This window comes from Aphis gossypii, chromosome 2 (genome assembly GCF_020184175.1).
Source record: "Aphis gossypii isolate Hap1 chromosome 2, ASM2018417v2, whole genome shotgun sequence".
NCBI classification, from domain to species: domain Eukaryota; kingdom Metazoa; phylum Arthropoda; class Insecta; order Hemiptera; family Aphididae; genus Aphis; species Aphis gossypii.
The window spans coordinates 49,037,097-49,056,992 of NC_065531.1; the positions used below are offsets into that span (position 1 = coordinate 49,037,097).

Sequence of the window (19,896 nt, forward strand, 5' to 3'; positions counted from 1 at the left end):
TCGGATTTAATATGAAAAACGATTAGGTATCAAATATACTAATTGATACGTTAAAAATATTTTTAAATATTGTTCAGACATCAGTTGAATTGACCACGTATTTATAATATAAGTATATATAATTTATACATTTTTAAAATAGATAGTAATATTTCAATGGTATTTTAGAATAAGAAATAAAAAAAAAAGTAGAGTTGAAAACCCAGTAAAGGTGGTAAATATTTATTTTGATTTAATTACAGCTCTGTGTGGTCGTTTAATTCTTCCCATTCCGTAAGATCCAAATAGTACTCGTCACATTTCAGTTTGTTTGTCGGGAATAAACTATAATACATTTAACAATATAATAATGGAAAACAACAAATGTTTATATTTATATTTACTTGTGATCGACCACTTTAAAAATTTTATCTTGTATATCATCCACATTTGTAGTAGCACAAAGAACATGGCCAAAAGTAATTTTCTGAATCACTTTTAATTGATCTAGAAAAGTTTAATTTATCTATTATACCTGTTTAATTGTATTTCTCTTGTGTAATAAATTTTTAATTATTACTTATTATAAAGGTGCATAATAATTGTACACGTATATATGTCATATTTATTCTATAACAGCAGAGTATTTTTAAATAAATTGTCACTGAACAAAAAATTACGAATTTAAATTTTCGATAAAAACTTTAATAAATTGTTGTTTTGGACTATGCGTGGTATTATCTTATAACATATTTTGGGTATCTAAACATACGTTTACACATTATAATACCTCAGTTGTGTCCGTCCATCAATTATTTATCTAGACAATATATTATATTATACTGCTATGATTTTTATATTATAAGATGATTACTTATTGTCTGCAACTATATTCTACATTGTTACAAATTACGATTATTTGTTATAAGATATTTAATTTCAATAGCCTATGGGTACATAGTTATTACTGTTAATTAATAGTTATAAATATTACTATTAATTATTATTGTATACTGTGCTCTGTAGATACACTTTTTTTAATAGGTATGATAGGTAAAGGTTATGTGATAAATATGAGAATTCGTAGTATAAATATAACAAATCAATATGTTTGCATTTTTGTTGCTTCTTAATCATGGACAATAATGAGTTATTACCTATGTTCAAATATTATATAATGCCAATGTGTAAGGTTAATTTCTCAGCAAAAAAAAATTAACGATCATTAACTGTTACGATTTCAAGCATTATTAACCTATTTAATTAGTCTACTTAAATAAAGACTAAAATAAAATATGCCAAGATTAAATTTGTTTATCAATTATATCTGACGTAGTGGTGAGAATTATCGTTCCTTTTATGTAATCGTTCCAATCGGTACAGTTACGATAAAGTACCGATTCCAAAGTACTCTCTACATCAGTACAATTTTTATTTTTAGTTACACTTGTACTCAGATTCGTTTTGTTTGCGCGGAACGATCAAAATGCATGTATTCAAATGTATAATCGTTTTTGCAATGGATATTTATGAACGAATATACTTCATACTTCGTATGACCATTATCAGGGTTTTCACGAAAAAACCCGGGATGCTTTTTTGAGTTTAGTTCATTAGTTATTACAATTTATAAAAAAAATTAAAAAAATAAATATGAAAATATGAATAGAAATTAATAAGTTTAAACACTCTAAACATATACGTTTGACTTAAAGTGTCTGCAGTCTGCACTCTACACAGTACACAGTACACAGCAATACAGATTAATGCATATAACTATAATATAGATTAGTAGATTACAGAGCTTACAAAAAAAAAAAAAAATAGCTTTTATAACGCATTTAAGCGTATACAATAATTTAAAAATGATTGGTACTTTTCGGTTATTGTACCCTATTATATTTATCTCGATAAATCTAAATCGTTATGATTATACGTCTATGATCGTGACAACTCGTTACTATTTGACCACCGTCGGGAATCGAACACTTAAAACATTTATAACATATAATTTAAACATTCGGTTATTCGATACTCGGTGTCGGTATCCTCTGATAGGGACCATTTTTTAGTTGGAAAACTAGGAACGAACTTAGAACGACAAATGTACTCGGTCCTACTCGTTCTACCAATTAAATCGTTACATTGTACCGAATACAGCAGTAACGACCCACCACTAATCCGATGACCACATCACAAAATTAAAAAAATACATTTTTTCTTAGTTTTCTATAATAAATGTCTAGCTATGGTAAAAGTATATTTCGATCACAATTAACTCGTGGTTAAGTAGCACTCATAAAGGAAACGTACATTTAGAATAGGTACTAACGATAAAAAATATTCAACTTTTTTTTTTTTTTTTACGTTAAACAAGTATTATTTTTAACACATTATTATAAAGAAATTTTTAGTATTAACATAGGCAAGAATCTTTGATTTTATAATAAATTAAATCGACTGGCCACTGGAAGTTGTTTTAAATCAACTTTTTATATTTGTAAATTTATTATGTAATATACTTGATGAAAAAAAAACTAAAAATTTTGTAAAAATGAACAGCGTATAGCCTAAATCACATTAAATGAATTTCGTTCATAGTAATTAAAGATGCTGACTGTACGTTTTCTTTTGTCGAAGTATTTTGTCATTCCACGACAATTCAAATACAGTGCACGACAAAATATAAGTATGAGACAATACGTATTTTTAATGTACTCTATGTATTGATCGACTTACCTTTAGTAAAACTACCGGGTTGTCCTTGTACATCGTAGAAAAATCGATCACCAGCTTTATACCGATAAAAACTATCGGCCATTATACATTGTGCAGTAGGACCCACAATTGCACCATCACTGTGTTTTTCTAATAAAATACCTACCATTAAGTCAATATCATTCACAGTGTTATAAAGTCCTTTTAGTTTCTTTATATCCTTAAATAAATTAAAAATAAATTAAACTGTATATATATATATATATTAAATTATATCTGATTTTTTACTATACTTTTATATGTATCAGATCTACTAAGTCTTCAAAATCATTCGCCAATGGTAGTCCACAAAACTGTCTAACATAATTGTATGGCTGTAAACCCACATCACGACCCCTAACGATATCAATGGTTAGTAAATCACGTCCTGTATATGGAGGCTGGTTAGGTTTAGCAAGCATAAAGTTGGATATCTGAAAATTTAAAATATAAATATATTTTAATATATAATATAAAATAATATTATAATTTATAATTAAAAGCATAATATGTGAAATAACATAATATTACAAAATAATTGTACGATGACTGAATCAATCGCCCAGGTGTCTCCAAAAATCCTTTGAGTAATTTATCAAAATTATTTTGTATAGGTATTAAATTAGATTCTCTCATCCAATCTGTAACGTTAACTGAAAATTCTGTTTTGTAGTCTTTATTTATAAAACTGTTAACAATAATTAAATATTAGTTTAATATTTTACAACTTGAATTTCTGGAAAGTGTGATTATTATAAAATTAATTACTTGTACCTATTCTAAAAACGTATTACTTTTTGGAGAATTTTAAAGTCATTATAAAAAAATTATAATTTTTAAGTTTTTTTGAAGAATAATATTTATTTATAATTTCAAACGAATAATTAATTAATTTAAACTTTATACGAACAGAATGTTGAGAAAATTGATTACGTAAATGTTGATTTACTTCTCCAGCTATTTCAATTTTAAACAGTTCTAAATTAAATCATAGATTAATATTTATAACTCATCAACATTTTTTCAGTTCAATTTTTATACATTGTTGTTTTAGAAAATAATTCAGGTTTAAAATATTTGCTGTAATTTAAAAAAAAGTTTTTTTTGCATTGACTAAAAATTATCTAAAACATATATTTTCAAAAGCTTCAATACTTTTTGACAAAATTAGCATTTAGCTATAAGAGAATCACCTTGTATCTACTCATATAGTTATTTTTGGTAGAATACAAATAAATTAAATAATATGACGTATTTAATACATACTTGAATTGAACAGGTATAAGCGAATGAAGAATACGGTAAGCAGCAGTTGAAAATTCCTGAGATGTAGATGGATTAATGGTAGGGTCATAAATATTCTCTTCATTTAATCCATATGCTTCTTGAAAATCTTCTCCTATTTAAAATAAAAATTCATAATAAAATAGTTAATATTTTTAAATGTCAACTGCATTACATGTTATTAATAAATTAAACATACCGATAATTATAGGTAAAAAATCTTTATACAAGATACGTTGAATAGTTGCAATAACTATCCTGCGAGATTCCTGATAAAGAATTTCATCTGACCAATTAGAATTTAAAGTCGAAAGTTTAAAAGCGATATAATTATGATACCTTAAGAATAATGTTTGCATCGCAATTATTCCTAAATTTTGATTTCCGTTATCAGGATCACCTGTGAACAGAATCTACCTGTAGGATATATTGTAATAAAAAAAATGTTATATAGGTAATATGTAAATATTAACCATGTTTAGAATTTAAGGGAGGAAAAGTACAATTTTCACGTTTAGATAATAAAGAAAAATATTTAAGTTATCAAACTATTATATAATATTAATATATTATTAGTAATTATTATTATAGCATAAGTACATTATTTTATTTTACTTTTATTTTATTTTTTGGTCATCTAATAAATATTATTATTCAACAACTTTGACAATTTAGTATAATAAAGTTTTACATTTTATCATTTAAAGTTTAGTACCTATGTATATTAATTAACACGCGATAATATCGATAATCTCTATATTGGCGAATTTCCGTTCAATCACTAAAATAGTTGTAGTAGGTACTCAAGTATCTATAGCTGCCCAAATTTTTAGCTATTAGTGTTACTTAAAACAATTTTTTTGTGACATTAAATGTTGATATTTTATTTGTTAGAGGTATCTATATTTTTCTATCGATATAATAAAAATAGATACACATTTAAAAGAAAACATTATAATAACGTTTATAAAATAACATAAGTAATATTATAATTAAAACTTAACTATTATATTATTTTTACTGCCTATGCATATTAATAATAACCATGAATAAATATTTGAAAAATTGTGTTTCAATAACATACCTAAATAATTGGTTTAAATATTTAAGTTATATAACGTTAAAATAATAAAAATCTTTTTAAAATATATGTATTACACATAATTAAGTGTCATATTATATTATTATAATTATTGTATAATATATAATATGAACTATTAAAATATATATTTATAAAAATACAAATATTAATATACAGAGTGATTCTCTTTTATTGAACTACACTCATTATTACAAAAACTATCAATAAGTCATAAGTCATATTTTTTCCAGTCAAAATAAAATATATTTTCCAATGCTTTTTTATCGTTCTATTTTTTAAAAAAAATTTTCGAAGTGTTTTGATTTATAAAAATCGAAATTTGGAAGAATAGATAATGAATAATTTATGGTATTTAAAGTCTAGTCGGACGGAGTGGAGTGAAAAGGGTACTCCGTAGAATGTTGTACTATTACTTCGTTCACCTAAACATTAAATACTTATAACTTAGTTGTTTGATAAAAAAAATTACCCAGTATATAAAACAGATAATTTATTTTATCTGACTATTCAACTTTCCACTTTTTATATTGTTATAAACCTGTTTATAAAAATTTGTCTGATAGCTTATATTTTCTAAAAACTTTTCTAGAGTATTATGTAATCGTAGACTTACGCATTTTGGCTATGGTGTGCTTACCATTTGATATTTTATAAATGTTATAGTTGTAATCGATTAAAAAAAAGATAATTTAAAAAATTGTAAATTTATTTAGAATTTAGAATATTAGCTTATTTAATGTTTGTTTAAGATTAAAGTTCGTATTACACATGCTTGGGGGTAAAGGAGAATTCATTAGTACTTTAATATGAAAATACCCAGACAACAATTTCTTAAGTTTGATGTTCTGATAAAGTTATATTTTAACTCATCTTGAAATATTTTAAACGTAAACTTAGATCATCGTTTTTAGAATATTCCATGATAATTATTATATCATCAATGATTTGATTACTTTAAGAGAATGTTACTACAATAACATTAGGTATTTAATTTAATAGTAAGATTTTGAAAATATTTTGAATTAAAAATTATTAAAACATTATAGTTATAAAATTACACTAATTTTATAAATGTAATATTATCAATTAAACTTCTACTTGCCTTTCTGATAATGTTCTTTATAAAAAGTTTAAAGAAAATTATGATTTTTATGTTTTACCAACATAATATTATCAACATTTGGAAAATTTAACGATTTAAAATTTGTATGAATGTTATTGTTGGAATATATTTAATCATATTAAAACAAATTATTTTATAAGTACCTACTTCTTGATAGCTATGATTATTATGTAATATGTATATACAAATAATAGGGTATACGTAAACTGCACCCAAATTACCTTTTTTATGTAAACAGCGACTTATGCTTTAGGTACCCCGTTTGCAATATAGAAAACTTTTAACTTATTAAACTCTCTATATATGATGATGTAATTTTCCAATTATACCTCATAAATTTAATTTTTGTCAAAAACAATAGTAGGTATTTATGAAAATAACAATACGTTATTAAATAACATTATTGCAGTATACGACAACTGATTTTTAATTATTACTTAGGTATCACTAAATCCGCCATTCGGCATAGGTCTGCTAGAACCTATTGTATCCATATAAACCAATGAAGTCAACACGATTGCCATGTCACAGCTCAATAATTGCAATAAGTGCTTGAAAGTAATTTAAAATTTAAAATTAATATCCACCTGAAATATGGACTCAAGCATCTGCAGCAGAGCCAACTTTAACCATTAACGTATACGAGTTTATTCATTCTCACCTTAACTCTTGCTTTTATACAATTCGTCTAAATATTTTCATGTTTCTAGAAAGTTAAAAGATATTCAAATAGAAAAGGTACACTACACTAAATAGTATAAAATACAAATGAACCCTTAAAATATCAAAATTTTAAAACCAAACAAAACGCGAAAAATTACGAAATGTAATTAATAAATATAATAGTAACCTAACTCTTATTGATGAATATCGAATATGCATCAACAATGTGTGAATATTTGTCTTAATATTGTAATTTTTAAAATTATAGCTATTCATTTTAAAATTTTACTCGGGTGCAGTTTACATGAGTGATTTTGTGTTTACTTGTACTTTGGGGGTACCTAGTTAACAATCACCGATTTGTTTAACATTTGTTTAACAAAAGGCGATAACATTATCTTTATATTGTAACCGTACTCCGTAGTTTAAGTTGCCATTTCCCTGCACCCCTCTGGCTCCCTAAACCCTATTATAGCCTCTTCTATAATCCCAATGAGACATTGAGACATAAGTAGTGACTATACTGTCAACCGCAATGTACCTAGCGGAGGTAGAGGAAGTCGACTAAAGTTGTAGAGTAGGTGTTTTTATTTTTTACGGCTATAATTATTTTTTTTCCTAACTATTGACTGATCTGTGTTAGATAACGACTCTACCAAAACCAAAAGTACCTAACTAACATAGTAACATTACTAAAAATTGCGGTAACTTAATATAGTAATTAAATAATAATAATAATAATTTTTAAAGTCATTAATAATAAATAAAATAAAAACTTCAATAGTTAATGCTAGTGGAAATAATAACGTAATTTTTTTTATAAAATATCACCATCTAATATTATCTAAAAATAACAATATAATAATATCATGTTATATAACAGCGACCGTCGGTCGTCAGCATTCAATAACATAACAATGAACAACGCAAGTAGGTATGCGACGACTACACCACTGTCACCAAACGGCGCAGTAATATTTATGGTCATCTAGGTTTTCTTATCGTGGCCCAGTTGCCTAGACCGTTTATAAATACCGACCATGAAAATAACATAATAATTAATAGTCAATACCAAAACAATATTCAAAGTTATTATTAACCTGCAGATCCCGGCGTTCCCGCATGGCGCATGGCAACGATTATACTGATGATATATATTATATTATTATATAATAAGTACTATCATAATATTATTATCATTGGTAAATGGTAATCGTCATATTATTTCGATTTTCGGCCACGAGGCTACGACATCACGGAGTAGCCGAGTACGTTATTACTTATTGTCGGACTGTCGGTATTATTTTTTTTTTATAGTCGTAACTCGTAGATCGTAGTACATTATACGTTGGTTACATTATACACCGTCTTAAGTAATTTTTCAATCGCCATCCATTGTTATCGGTAATTCAGTGTTTTTAATTTTGTGTTTAAGTCTTACAAACATTAGCTACAATTCAAAAAAAGCAAACTTGGTAAGTAAAAAGTACTATAAATATTTAGCAAATACAACTAATACAATAATTATTGTAATAATAACAATATATGTCTATACAGTAAATATGACTGACTATATTATACATTTGTATGGAAAATAATATAGTCTTATTTTTTTACGTCTGTTGCTTATAATGTAAGTACTAAATATACAATACACTAATATCTATTTTGCGGGCTATTTTGTTATAATTAATTAGATAACTTAAATTAGGTACCTATACACTTAAATATTAGTTTAATTGTTAATAATAATTTATTTAATTGTTAATTAATTAAGGTAGGTATATTATTTTTGATAATATAATGCACATATAAATATATAATATTATAGGTATATTATAACAATAACTTAATGATAATAATTTTGACAGAAAATATTACATAATATGGAAAAAGAATTAATTAATTCAGTATAAAAGGAATCTATTTATTTTCATAAGTTATTATTTACATGCCTTTAATGTTTTAATCATGTTTTTATCAAATAAATAATAACAAGATATACCTAGGCATTTTATCATCAAATTTCCTAATAATATTATATTTTGTTTCCAAATTATATCTTACTATTAAAAAAAATAAAAATAATTAGGTTCATTATCAGACCATTAAAATTAAATGTTATGAGTTTTAAGTTTATTATTTATTAAATATTTTATAATAAAATCAGTTAAAAACGAGGTTAAAAATGATAGGTAGACAATAATATTTTTGAGGGTATGATATATATGTATAGATTTGTCTAAATATTTTCTCAATACAATTTAAACATCAATTACCTACATATTTACAATTTTTATTTTTATTTTGAGTCAAATAATAATAATAATAACATAAAATCAATACCTATATAATATGTAATACCCTTAAACATATTATCCTCTATACATTTTTTAATAGGTGATTTTAATCTTAAGATAACTCAAAAACAAAAAGAAATGATTCTATGTAAATGCATTTTTTCTAAAATTGCACGAGGGCTAGGGTGAGAAAACAAACAGCGCACTGACATCATCTTGAAATAAAAATTTATAGTTTACCTACTACTTATACAACACATTCAATTATTTCATGTATCATAGTAAATATTAAAAAAATATTTTCTCCATGTGACAAAACTTTTTTGATATTATTAATATTTTAGCTATCAATATGATAAAAAGTCAACGAACTAAAAGACGTAAAATCAGGAATGATCTTGCAACATTTAACGTTTCTGAAATTAATCCTCGTATAGAGTTGATTACCACTGATGATGATTTGATAACCAATAAAGAACCATTACTGTGTCAATCTTTTCAAAATGATGATGAATTAGTTTTAAGAACAGAAGTAGAGCCAGTTGTATCAAATTATTTGTCTTCGCCAATATTTGTACATCCTACATTGACTAAAAGCGTTGATCAATCTGAATCAGAAAAAATTAAAGACTTTATTGCCTCTTGGGCTATTCAATATAAAATTTCTCATAATGCACTCAGTGGACTTCTATCTGGTTTAAAAAAACATGAATGTTTCCAAAGCCTTCCTCTTGATGCAAGAACTGTCTTATGTACCCCAAGTCAAATTTTAAAACCTATTAAAATTCTGAAACCTGGTATTTATCACCATTTTGGTTTGGCCTTTGGTATAAAAAAAAATGCTCCACCAAATTTAACAGAGCTGAAAATTGCTGTTGGAATTGATGGTTTACCATTAAGTAAAAGCAGTGGAAATCAGTTTTGGCCAATATTGGCATATATTATTTCAGAATTTTCTACCAAAAAAGTATTTCCAATAGGGATTTATTATGGCCAAAGTAAACCAGAAGACAGCAATGAATTTCTTTCTGAATTTGTTGCAGAAGCTGATGATCTAATAACAAATGGAATTATCATAAATGATGTTACCATAAAAATATCTTTAAGTTTCATTTGTTGTGATTCGCCTGCAAGAGCATTTGTTTTACGTGTTAAAACCCATTCGGGATTTCATTCTTGTACCCGTTGCTTCATTGACGGCGATTATCAAAAAAATAGAGTTTGTTTTCCATACTCTAACAAAACATATACATTAAGGGATCATCATTCATATATAAATATGGTAGATGATGATTATCATACATCGGAATCTCTATCAGTATTAACTCATCTAAATAATTTTGATTTAGTAAAATCATTCCCCCTCGACTATATGCATTTAGTTTGTTTGGGGGTAATGAAAAAGTTATTGTTGCTTTGGAAATCTGGGCCTTTAAAAATCCGGTTACCCTCAAGAGATATTAAAGATCTGTCAAAATCGTTGTTGGCATTAAATACTGACATTTCATCAGATTTTGTTAGAAAGAGTAGAAGTCTCTTTGAAGTTGGACGCTGGAAAGCTGTTGAGCTAAGATTTTTTTTAATATATTCAGGACCAGTTGTTTTGAAAGGTAAATTAAATAATGAATGTTATTCTCATTTTATGTCCTTAAGTATTGCTATGATTATACTACTTAGTCCTAATCACAAATCACTGGTTAATTATGCAAGACATCTACTGGATTACTTTGTGAAACAATTTCAAAATTTATATGGTGAATACCTTGTATCACATAATGTCCATACTTTATTACATCTATGTGATGATTATGATCAATTCGGACCACTTGATCAATGTAGTGCATTCATTTTTGAAAATTATATGAAAGAATTGAAATCTTTTATAAGAAAACCTGAAAAGCCATTGGAACAAGTCATCAAAAGATATTCTGAAATAAACTCAATCAAAATTAATACTTCCAAAAGTATACAATTAGATGAAAAACCTATTCTTAAAAGACCTCATTCAAATGGGCCACTTATGGATAATATATTTGGAGTTCAGTTTCACAGTTTATTTTTTATTAATATACATATTGTTATTAAAAAAGAAAAAGAATCTGATAGTTTTATTTTAACAAAAAACGGAGAAATTGTTAAATGTGTTAATATTATAAAAATGAATAACAATAATGTTTTAATAATTGGAAGAAAGTTTTGTCATTCAACACCGTTTTTCATTGAACCAATAAATTCAATCATGCTAGATATGTACTATGTGAATAATTTATCTGAAACTTTAAATTATTGGAGCATCACAGATATAAAAAGTAAAATGATGATTTTCAATCATAATAAAAAAATGTTAGCTGTGTCAATAATACATACAAGAGAACAAATTGAGTCATTAGGTATAATTATTTTTACAAATTGTACGTTATTTTATTTTACTTTCATGACAGATGTATAGCAGATAAATCATTAACATACTGATTTTATCATGGAATATTAATAATTATTTTATTTTAAAATCAAAAATACTTAACAATTTAACATTTTAGTCATTTTTAATATTTAAACATTAATTAATACAATAATTTATTGTTCTTCCATTTCATCTCTTAGTTAATTTTTGATTTATAGATGGCTCGATGGGAAGTCGTTCTTTTCTATAAAGACGATAGTATAGAAGCAGTGCCTGATAATTGGGTCAAAAAAGGATTTTGTGCTTGGCCAAAATCAACAAAAAATGTAAAAATATTAATTAAAAACCGATGTAAGCCAAATAAGATGGATTTTACATACTATCCAGCACGCATATTAGGAACTAAAAACTATGGTAACTATTGTGAAATACATAAAATGTATGATATTATTTTTAACTAACTTGATTTGTATTATAGCAACATTAGCTGAAGCCCAAGCCAAACTACCAAGGGCAGCTTTTAATTCTGATTTATCTACAGAAGATGAAGTCATAATAAAAAATAAAAAATTAAGCTCTGGTGGATTAAAAAACACTAAAAATAATGCTCCTCCTCTATACAAAGATGTCTGTTCTAGAAGTTAGTTTTTAAAATACTTACAGATTTGTTTTTTATTCAATTTTCATTTGAATGCAATCTGTTTTAATATTCTACATCTATTATAATGTTGTATTAAATAAAATATTTAGTAACAATTATTGTTGTTTCAGATTCTACAATGATTCAATCAAATAATAGTGCAATATTTTCAAGTAAAAATGGTGATAGACTTTTTGAAGTAGACCAAGAAAATACTTATCTTGAATCATTGGCTGTTAAAGATCACGATGGGTCAATAAGTGATGTCCAGGATGATTCAGATAATGACCCAAACTGGGAAATTAATTGCTTAAACTATAAAGGTATAATTAACTGTACTTGAAATAGTTATAACTAAAATTATAAAAATCTAAATTATATGTTTTCATAATAAAATGCAATTTTAAATAAACGCATTGAATTTTAGTTAATTTTGAAATTTTAATAATTTGTTATGCATATATTTTAAAGTTAGCGATGATGATTCATCTTCAAAAAGAAGTATTATTCAACCCGAAACAAATGCTGTATTATTTTCACCTAACACACAGATCTGGAAAGTTGATGCATTGAATGAAAAAAAACAAACTGAATTTGAACTTAATAATAAAAGTCTGTTTAATTCACCTGGAAGAAAATGGAATATTTCTAGTGTTGATAATGAAACTAATGAGAGAGTACAATTGGCAAATGTGACAAGAACCTTAGTTTTAGAAGAAAGTAGTAAAATTTTGAATAAAGGTGAGTATTATTATACTTAAAATTTAATGTATTATTATAGTAAAGCAAAAATAATAAAAATAATATACTGTACTATTTTTGTTGTAGAATCAACTTCAGATGTAAGTTCGTCAAAGTCAACAAATCCGTCATTTAATGTTAATGATAATAATGCGTTCATGACTTCTCATGGTAAAGTAAAATTAAAATAAATAAATATAATATGCTTATTATTATTCAGAATATTGCTTATAAATTAATTATATCTTACTATAAACTTAAATAAAGACATAAATATATTATATTATATAAGATATAGATGATAATTATTTTTGTACAATTGGCATAACACAATAACAGCAATACATATTCTTGTATGGATGTAATGTATTATGTGGTAGTCACTATATTAGAAAAAAAACATCTCTAAAAATAATCTAACCAACTATATATTATTGTATGATTCATGTATTACTTTGTTTTTATTTTTAGATTTTCAAAAATTTGTATTTACTTCTTTAACACATTTTAAGTACGATATAAGTGCTATGATGCATATTGTTAAAGACACAAATGAAAAGATTCAAGCACTCATATCTAAATCAAATGAAAATAATTATGTATCAACAGCTAATCCAAAACTAAGTTGTTTAGATATGAATACTTTTCCTATAACTACTGAAGACCAACTTATGGATATTGAAAAAAAGATAGATGATATCCATTTTAAAAATGAATTGGTAAAACTTATTATTATTATTATTATATATATAATTTATCCATTACTTCTATGGCTGACTTGTATATTCACATATTAACTTAAATTTTTTAATATTTAATTTACTTATTTTAGGTATGCAAGTTATCCTTATTAATAGATAATAACAATCTAAACACAAGTGTGAGGAGAATAATTTCTCGTTTGTGTGATGATAAATTGCTTTTAAGCTACTCTTTAACAGGATTCAAACATAATAAGACATTTAAAAATCTGAACATTTATCGTGTACTCATAGGTAAGGATATTATACATCTGTACTTGTATTATAGTTACAACTCTCCTTTCCTTACATACCTTAATTTGTATCATATCCCTACGTAATTAATAAAATTAAAATAAACGTCACAAATTTAATAAGTGCAATGCCATAAATATAATTTTTTTAAGAGACAACCATTAAGAATATTTCTTATACTTAAATTAAAAAATGTTTACCATTAAAACAAATGTTTCATAATTTTATTTTTCTAAATACAAATTTATATCAAATTTACCATTTGATATTATTGTTATTTAATTAAGTTTATCAATAGTATTCAATAAGTATGTTCAACAAAGTAAATCACCATATTAATTATTAATTAAATATGCATTAACTCAAAAACTGTTCTTTCCTGATGAATGTTAGATTCTCTTACATTTATTAGTATTTTCTGGTAAATAATGTATAATTAATTGTTTGTTTAAGATGCTGTGAGAATGAACATTCAATATGCAAAAGTTCCAGATCAAAGAATTGATGCCCCGCTACGAGTTTGGTTGGATCATTCCAAATTTAGAATTAAAGATAAAGAAGAGAAAAATAATAAGACATCAAATAACTGTTCTTAAATTGTTGTTTAATAAATAAATGTTATTACTTTAATAAACCTACAACAGTTTTTTCAATAAAATGTGAACATTTAATTTGTCTTTAAAAAAGGACAATAGTAAAACGTTCTTGATTTAATAAAATTATAAGATTATAAGAATCTCTTGACATAACTTAATGTGAATGTTATAGACTAACGTTATCAGAATTCATTTTAAAAAATATGAGAATGATAAATTATAAATGTTATGAAAACTTTTTAAAAATAATATTAAGCGAACCTTATTTTTGTGGCCAAATAATTATGTCAGAAGATTATAGAAACGTTAAATACTTATATGGAAATTAAAATAGAACTTTCTCACAAGGTAATTATTCTATTAATAACATTCCTACAATTTTGTATGAACATAACATTGCTGTCTGGGTAGGTCCTACCAATGTTATTTTCTCAAAAGTGATGGTGTCCAAAAATTTGGGAAAAGCGGAATGCCACGTTTCTTAATAATATATAATCAAGATTTTTAAACAACAACAATAATAATAAACGTAAAAAAAAAAAATAAATACTCACACTATAATTCTTATATATCCTAATTCCTAATGAAAATTAAATGTATTATAACATAATATATGCATTATACATCGATGAATGGAATAAATAATTTATAATACCATTTATTTTACGTATAATTAATATTAACCTGTGTCATATTCGGTGTCCTTTATAGAATGTACGGTAAGGTCCAAATTTTTATTGGCCAAGAATGGACAGAACATTTCACCATTATTGTTAATTGAGAAATTTAGTCGTCCACCTTCCATCATTCTTAGATGTAGTGAATAATCTAAATTCTGCCCATATACTTCAGATGCATCGATAAAATGAGTATTGTTGTTAACCTGAAATCTCCTACATGGTTATTATCAATGAACGCTGAAAACGTTAACACTTTACTTACGAACGCTGTGGGGTATAATGGACAACTATAATTTCTCGACGTTAACGAACGGAATAACCCCATACAAGATATGTTATGTTTAGCATAAACAGGGTCGTCAGGTGGGTTGTCGACTACCATTTGACATTGAGTATATGTTTTTCTTGCATTTGCATCAACGCAACCATCTACTACTCCGCCTACACTCAAAAATCAGCGTAAATAAACTTTTTAAATACAATTTAAATCACAATTTAACGATTTATGTAATTGATATTTGAAAATTGATTGCGTACCCTTGCCGTTTCCTGGAATGTCGAGGAATAAACCTGATACGTCATGAGCTATCAATTGTCCAAATGGCACTAAAAGTACATTATTTTCATCAACATGATATATTTCTTGATCCAAAAAGACTTTAATGTTGACCTCTCTTGGACTAGGTAATGCACTTCCATTTGATTGTAATCGAAGTTTATAATAACCTTAGAAAAAAAAAAATATGATATTAAACCTAATTAACATTAAATCATCAATATTATAGTAATCAAAATAAGTTTTAAAATTAAACATTTAAAAATAATATAAATTGTATGATTACAAGTTATTATTTAACTAAGTTATACACATTAGCAGTTGTTATTTATTTTATTAATACCTATTATTTTAGTTAATATTTTCACCATGAAATATTATGTTAATTAAAAATTAAAAATTGTTAATCTTAAATAAAAATGTTGTATAACAATATTTTGCTTATACCATATTATGATGGATACACAGTACAAGTATAATACCACAATAATAATATACACCATTTGCAAGTTTGCTTAATATTTTTATAATAGTTAATAAAATAATTAATTGCATTACCATCACTGAAATTAGCGTTAAGTAAACGAAAGAATGGTGTTTTTTCTGCTCCCCATGTAGGTGTATTCAAATTGTTACATGATCCATTTAAACTTCTATATTTAGCGTTTGGATCACATTTAACTCGAGGAGCGCATTGTTTTACGTAATCATCATTTGTAGTTGCAATACTTGAAACTTGTTTTAACTTCCATGTCTATAATAATATAAGAACTAAATTATAATTTTAGAAACAAAAGTAAATCAAATTAAATATAAGTATGTCGATCAAACCTCTCTGATAAATGTTTTAAAATACTTAACTTTTATTGATTGATTTAGAATAATTTGATGATTATTATAATTTAAGTCATTTATTATTTCAAAAACTAAGAACGTTTTTTATATTCCTTTTACATATTAGGTAAATTTAAATCATTTAAAAATAATGTATTATTTTTTTTTATATATTGTATTTGTAAGTCTTACTTTTTTTTAAAAACCATATACATTTTTAATTTAAAATTCTAATATAGAGTATTTTTTGGAAACATAAAAACCGGGTTTGAAATGAGTAGTTATAATTATTTAAAGTATCGATGAACGGATTAGAATTGTTTTAGTGTATCCCTGTATTTTACGGTTGATCATGATAAGTAAAATATGATATCATAACTAAAACGGTAAATCTGATTGTGTTAAAAGACATACGACACGACAGACACGCATTTTTTTGTGATAAAAAAATGTGTTTATTTATATTAAGTAATAGTAGATACCTACTGTTAAGAAAATCTGTTAGTATAAGTGAAATAGTCATCGAATGTTATTTTTATAAGAAAAAGTATAGTGATTTGTGGTTTTAGATTCATTAGTATTACAGTATTTAAAATTTATTACTTATTAGTATAGTATACATTAAGACATACTATTAAAATATGTTTAAATATCTAGTTTTATTCGAGTTTATTACACAAATTGTCTAACACAATATTTTCCACGATGAATTATGAATTTGACGTAATTTTAATTAAATTACCTTAGTGGTGTCATTGGATGCTGGTTGTATTTCATACTTAATAAAAACATATAAAAGATAAAGAGCACCGAGGAATAATAATCCAAATAAAATCCCACGGAAAGGCCACTTCTGCGGTTTTTGATTTGACTTTTTTTGATTTAGTAACGGTCTAAAATGATAATAATTATTATTTAATAAAACAATTTAATTTAATTTAGTTAAATATTGATATAATTTATTTGTATGTATACATTATAATTAATATTATGCACAATATAAAATAAACGAAAATAATTTTATTATCATAATTACTGAGATTCACGTGGAGTTGAAAAATCCATTTTATAGAGATGTGCTGTTAAGTTAACAATCGATGGTTACCCAGAATTGCTGAAAATGTTATAGTTACTAAATAAAAAAAATAAAAAAAATATATAAAACAGTTTGATGTCGTACTTCGCTAAAATATTAAATAAACACAATTAATTGAACAGTTTAGATCAAACTACTTAATACTTATAAATTGAATAATTATTTTATTTATTAGGCGTATATAACCTATTAAAAAATCAAACGTATAAATAATCATGGTTATATAATATGATTTTAATATGATTAAATAATAATACTTCTTTTTATTGATCTATAACGGTTGATGTAATGATGATCTTAAAATATATTTAATAAATAAAACAACTATAACTAAAATGTATTACGTAATAGGTATACATAAAATAAGTCTATTGGGTGTTTGCAAAGATTATATGAACCGTAATAAGCTTTTATTTTTCTTCAATTCTCATGTGCTGGAACACGAAATTCACCTGATATATTTTTTTTATTACTAAAAAAATGTTAGTAATTACATCCTGATAATTGAGTACCTTGTACCTGCTATAACCTATGAACTTACTTTTATATTAGATTTCTTATTTTTAAATTCGCCAGATAAAATTCTGTGGTTTATAGTTACTTGATTGAAATACATTATATAAATAATTAGTACTTATATTTTTTACACCCTTAATTGTTTTAATGATATTAAGTAATGTTTTAATAATTATGTACTTACAGTATTTAGAAACTATTAATTTTGAACACTTCATAAATTTTTGTTTAGGTACTAAAAAACATTTATATTAGCACTATATAAGTATTAAATTTATTTTCATTGATTTTCAAACGAAATACTATTTACTCTTATTCTTTTTAAATTCATTAATATATAAGTACTTAGTTATTTTTTTTTATAAGAAAGGTATATATATATTTCTTATTTTCATAAAATCGTAAATGAATAACTGTTTTGTTATATTAATTATAGTTAAATATATACATAATGATGATATAGATAATACAAATTATATAATATAACATTAATTAATATTAACGTTTCTGAGTATTTGAATCTTCTGTGCTTAATATAGAAGTAATCTGGAGGGGCTAAAGGGGACTCTGACATAATAAGATAGAGGCATAAAGATATCATCTCTCATGATTAAAGTTTGTACATAGATTATTAGAACACAATTTTTTTTCTCAAAATATTCTTTGTATTTGTAAGTGTATGTGTATTTTGTGTGTGTAAAATTTAATGATGTTAATTACGTAATTAAATACGTAGTTTATTTAACTCTAAAATTAAGATTAATATGATAAATATGCTAATGAGTTATTGTGATTGTGAAACTGATTATTTAGTACTAAATCTAAATACTACTAATTCACCCTACTATTTTTTTTATCGTATATTTTAATAATTTAATAAATTTTAAGGTTTTCTTTACTAAATTATCGAATCTGCAAGAGTCATATGTGTTTGTGTGTGTGTGTGTGACGTGTGTAAAACTTAATGATGTTATTAAATACGTAGTTTATTTAACTCTAAAATTAAGATTAATATGATAAAACATATTAATACCCGCTAATGAGTTAAAGCAGTAATTGTGAAACTGATCATTTAGTACCAAATACCACTAATTCGTCCTATTATTTAATTTTATCGCATATTTTAATAATTTAATAAATTTTAAGTTTTTCTTTATTAAATTATCGAATCAAGAGTCATTTGTTAAATGACTAAAAAATCATTTCATACAGTGGGATCAAATAAAAAATACTTAAATATCTTTAATTTTAATCACATCAGTTTAAGTTTTTTTTTATAAGCATATACCTATTATTCTACAAATTAACAAAAAAAAAAAAAGCTCAGTTATTTTATGGAAAATTTATTAAATTAAGTTATTAAATTCATTATTGAATTTACTTTATGTTAGAAAACTTAAAAAAAATATCTAGATGACGTCAGACTTTGAGTATAGACACATTTAAAGTTATCCACATTAAAATATAAATATTATCAAGCATGATATATTTTCAATAATTTTAAAATTCTACAAAAGTTTAGGAACCTACCATTATTCAGATTTTAGAGAAAAATTGTTGTGAAGACTAGAACTTTTTATACTGATGTGAGTCGTGTATGCTTTATATTCACACTACAAATAGTTATTTC

The 19,896-nt window shown here is 24.7% G+C and overlaps 1 protein-coding gene across 5 annotated transcripts; it reads right to left on the reverse strand.

Moving 5' to 3' along the window:
• Positions 1-189: 189 nt before the first annotated feature.
• On the reverse strand, positions 190-18,611 carry LOC114120445 (peroxidase-like). Of its 5 annotated transcripts, none has more exons than XM_027982348.2 (14): positions 18,451-18,611; positions 17,691-17,786; positions 17,397-17,547; positions 16,379-16,574; positions 15,802-15,990; positions 15,527-15,705; positions 15,269-15,467; positions 4,220-4,420; positions 4,003-4,135; positions 3,268-3,424; positions 2,991-3,170; positions 2,719-2,917; positions 384-486; positions 190-324 (listed from the first exon to the last, which is right to left on the reverse strand). In XM_027982348.2, the coding sequence occupies exons 2-14, from the start codon at positions 17,717-17,719 to the stop codon at positions 237-239; spliced, it is 2,004 nt and encodes a 667-aa protein (XP_027838149.2). In that variant the 5' UTR covers positions 17,720-17,786; positions 18,451-18,611; the 3' UTR covers positions 190-236. The 5 variants fall into 5 exon arrangements, with proteins under 5 accessions (XP_027838149.2, XP_050055234.1, XP_050055231.1 ...); XM_050199277.1 differs by having other exon boundaries at positions 17,691-17,768; positions 18,451-18,607; XM_050199274.1 differs by lacking the exon at positions 18,451-18,611 and adding an exon at positions 18,008-18,112.
• Between the last annotated feature and the right edge of the window lie 1,285 nt (positions 18,612-19,896).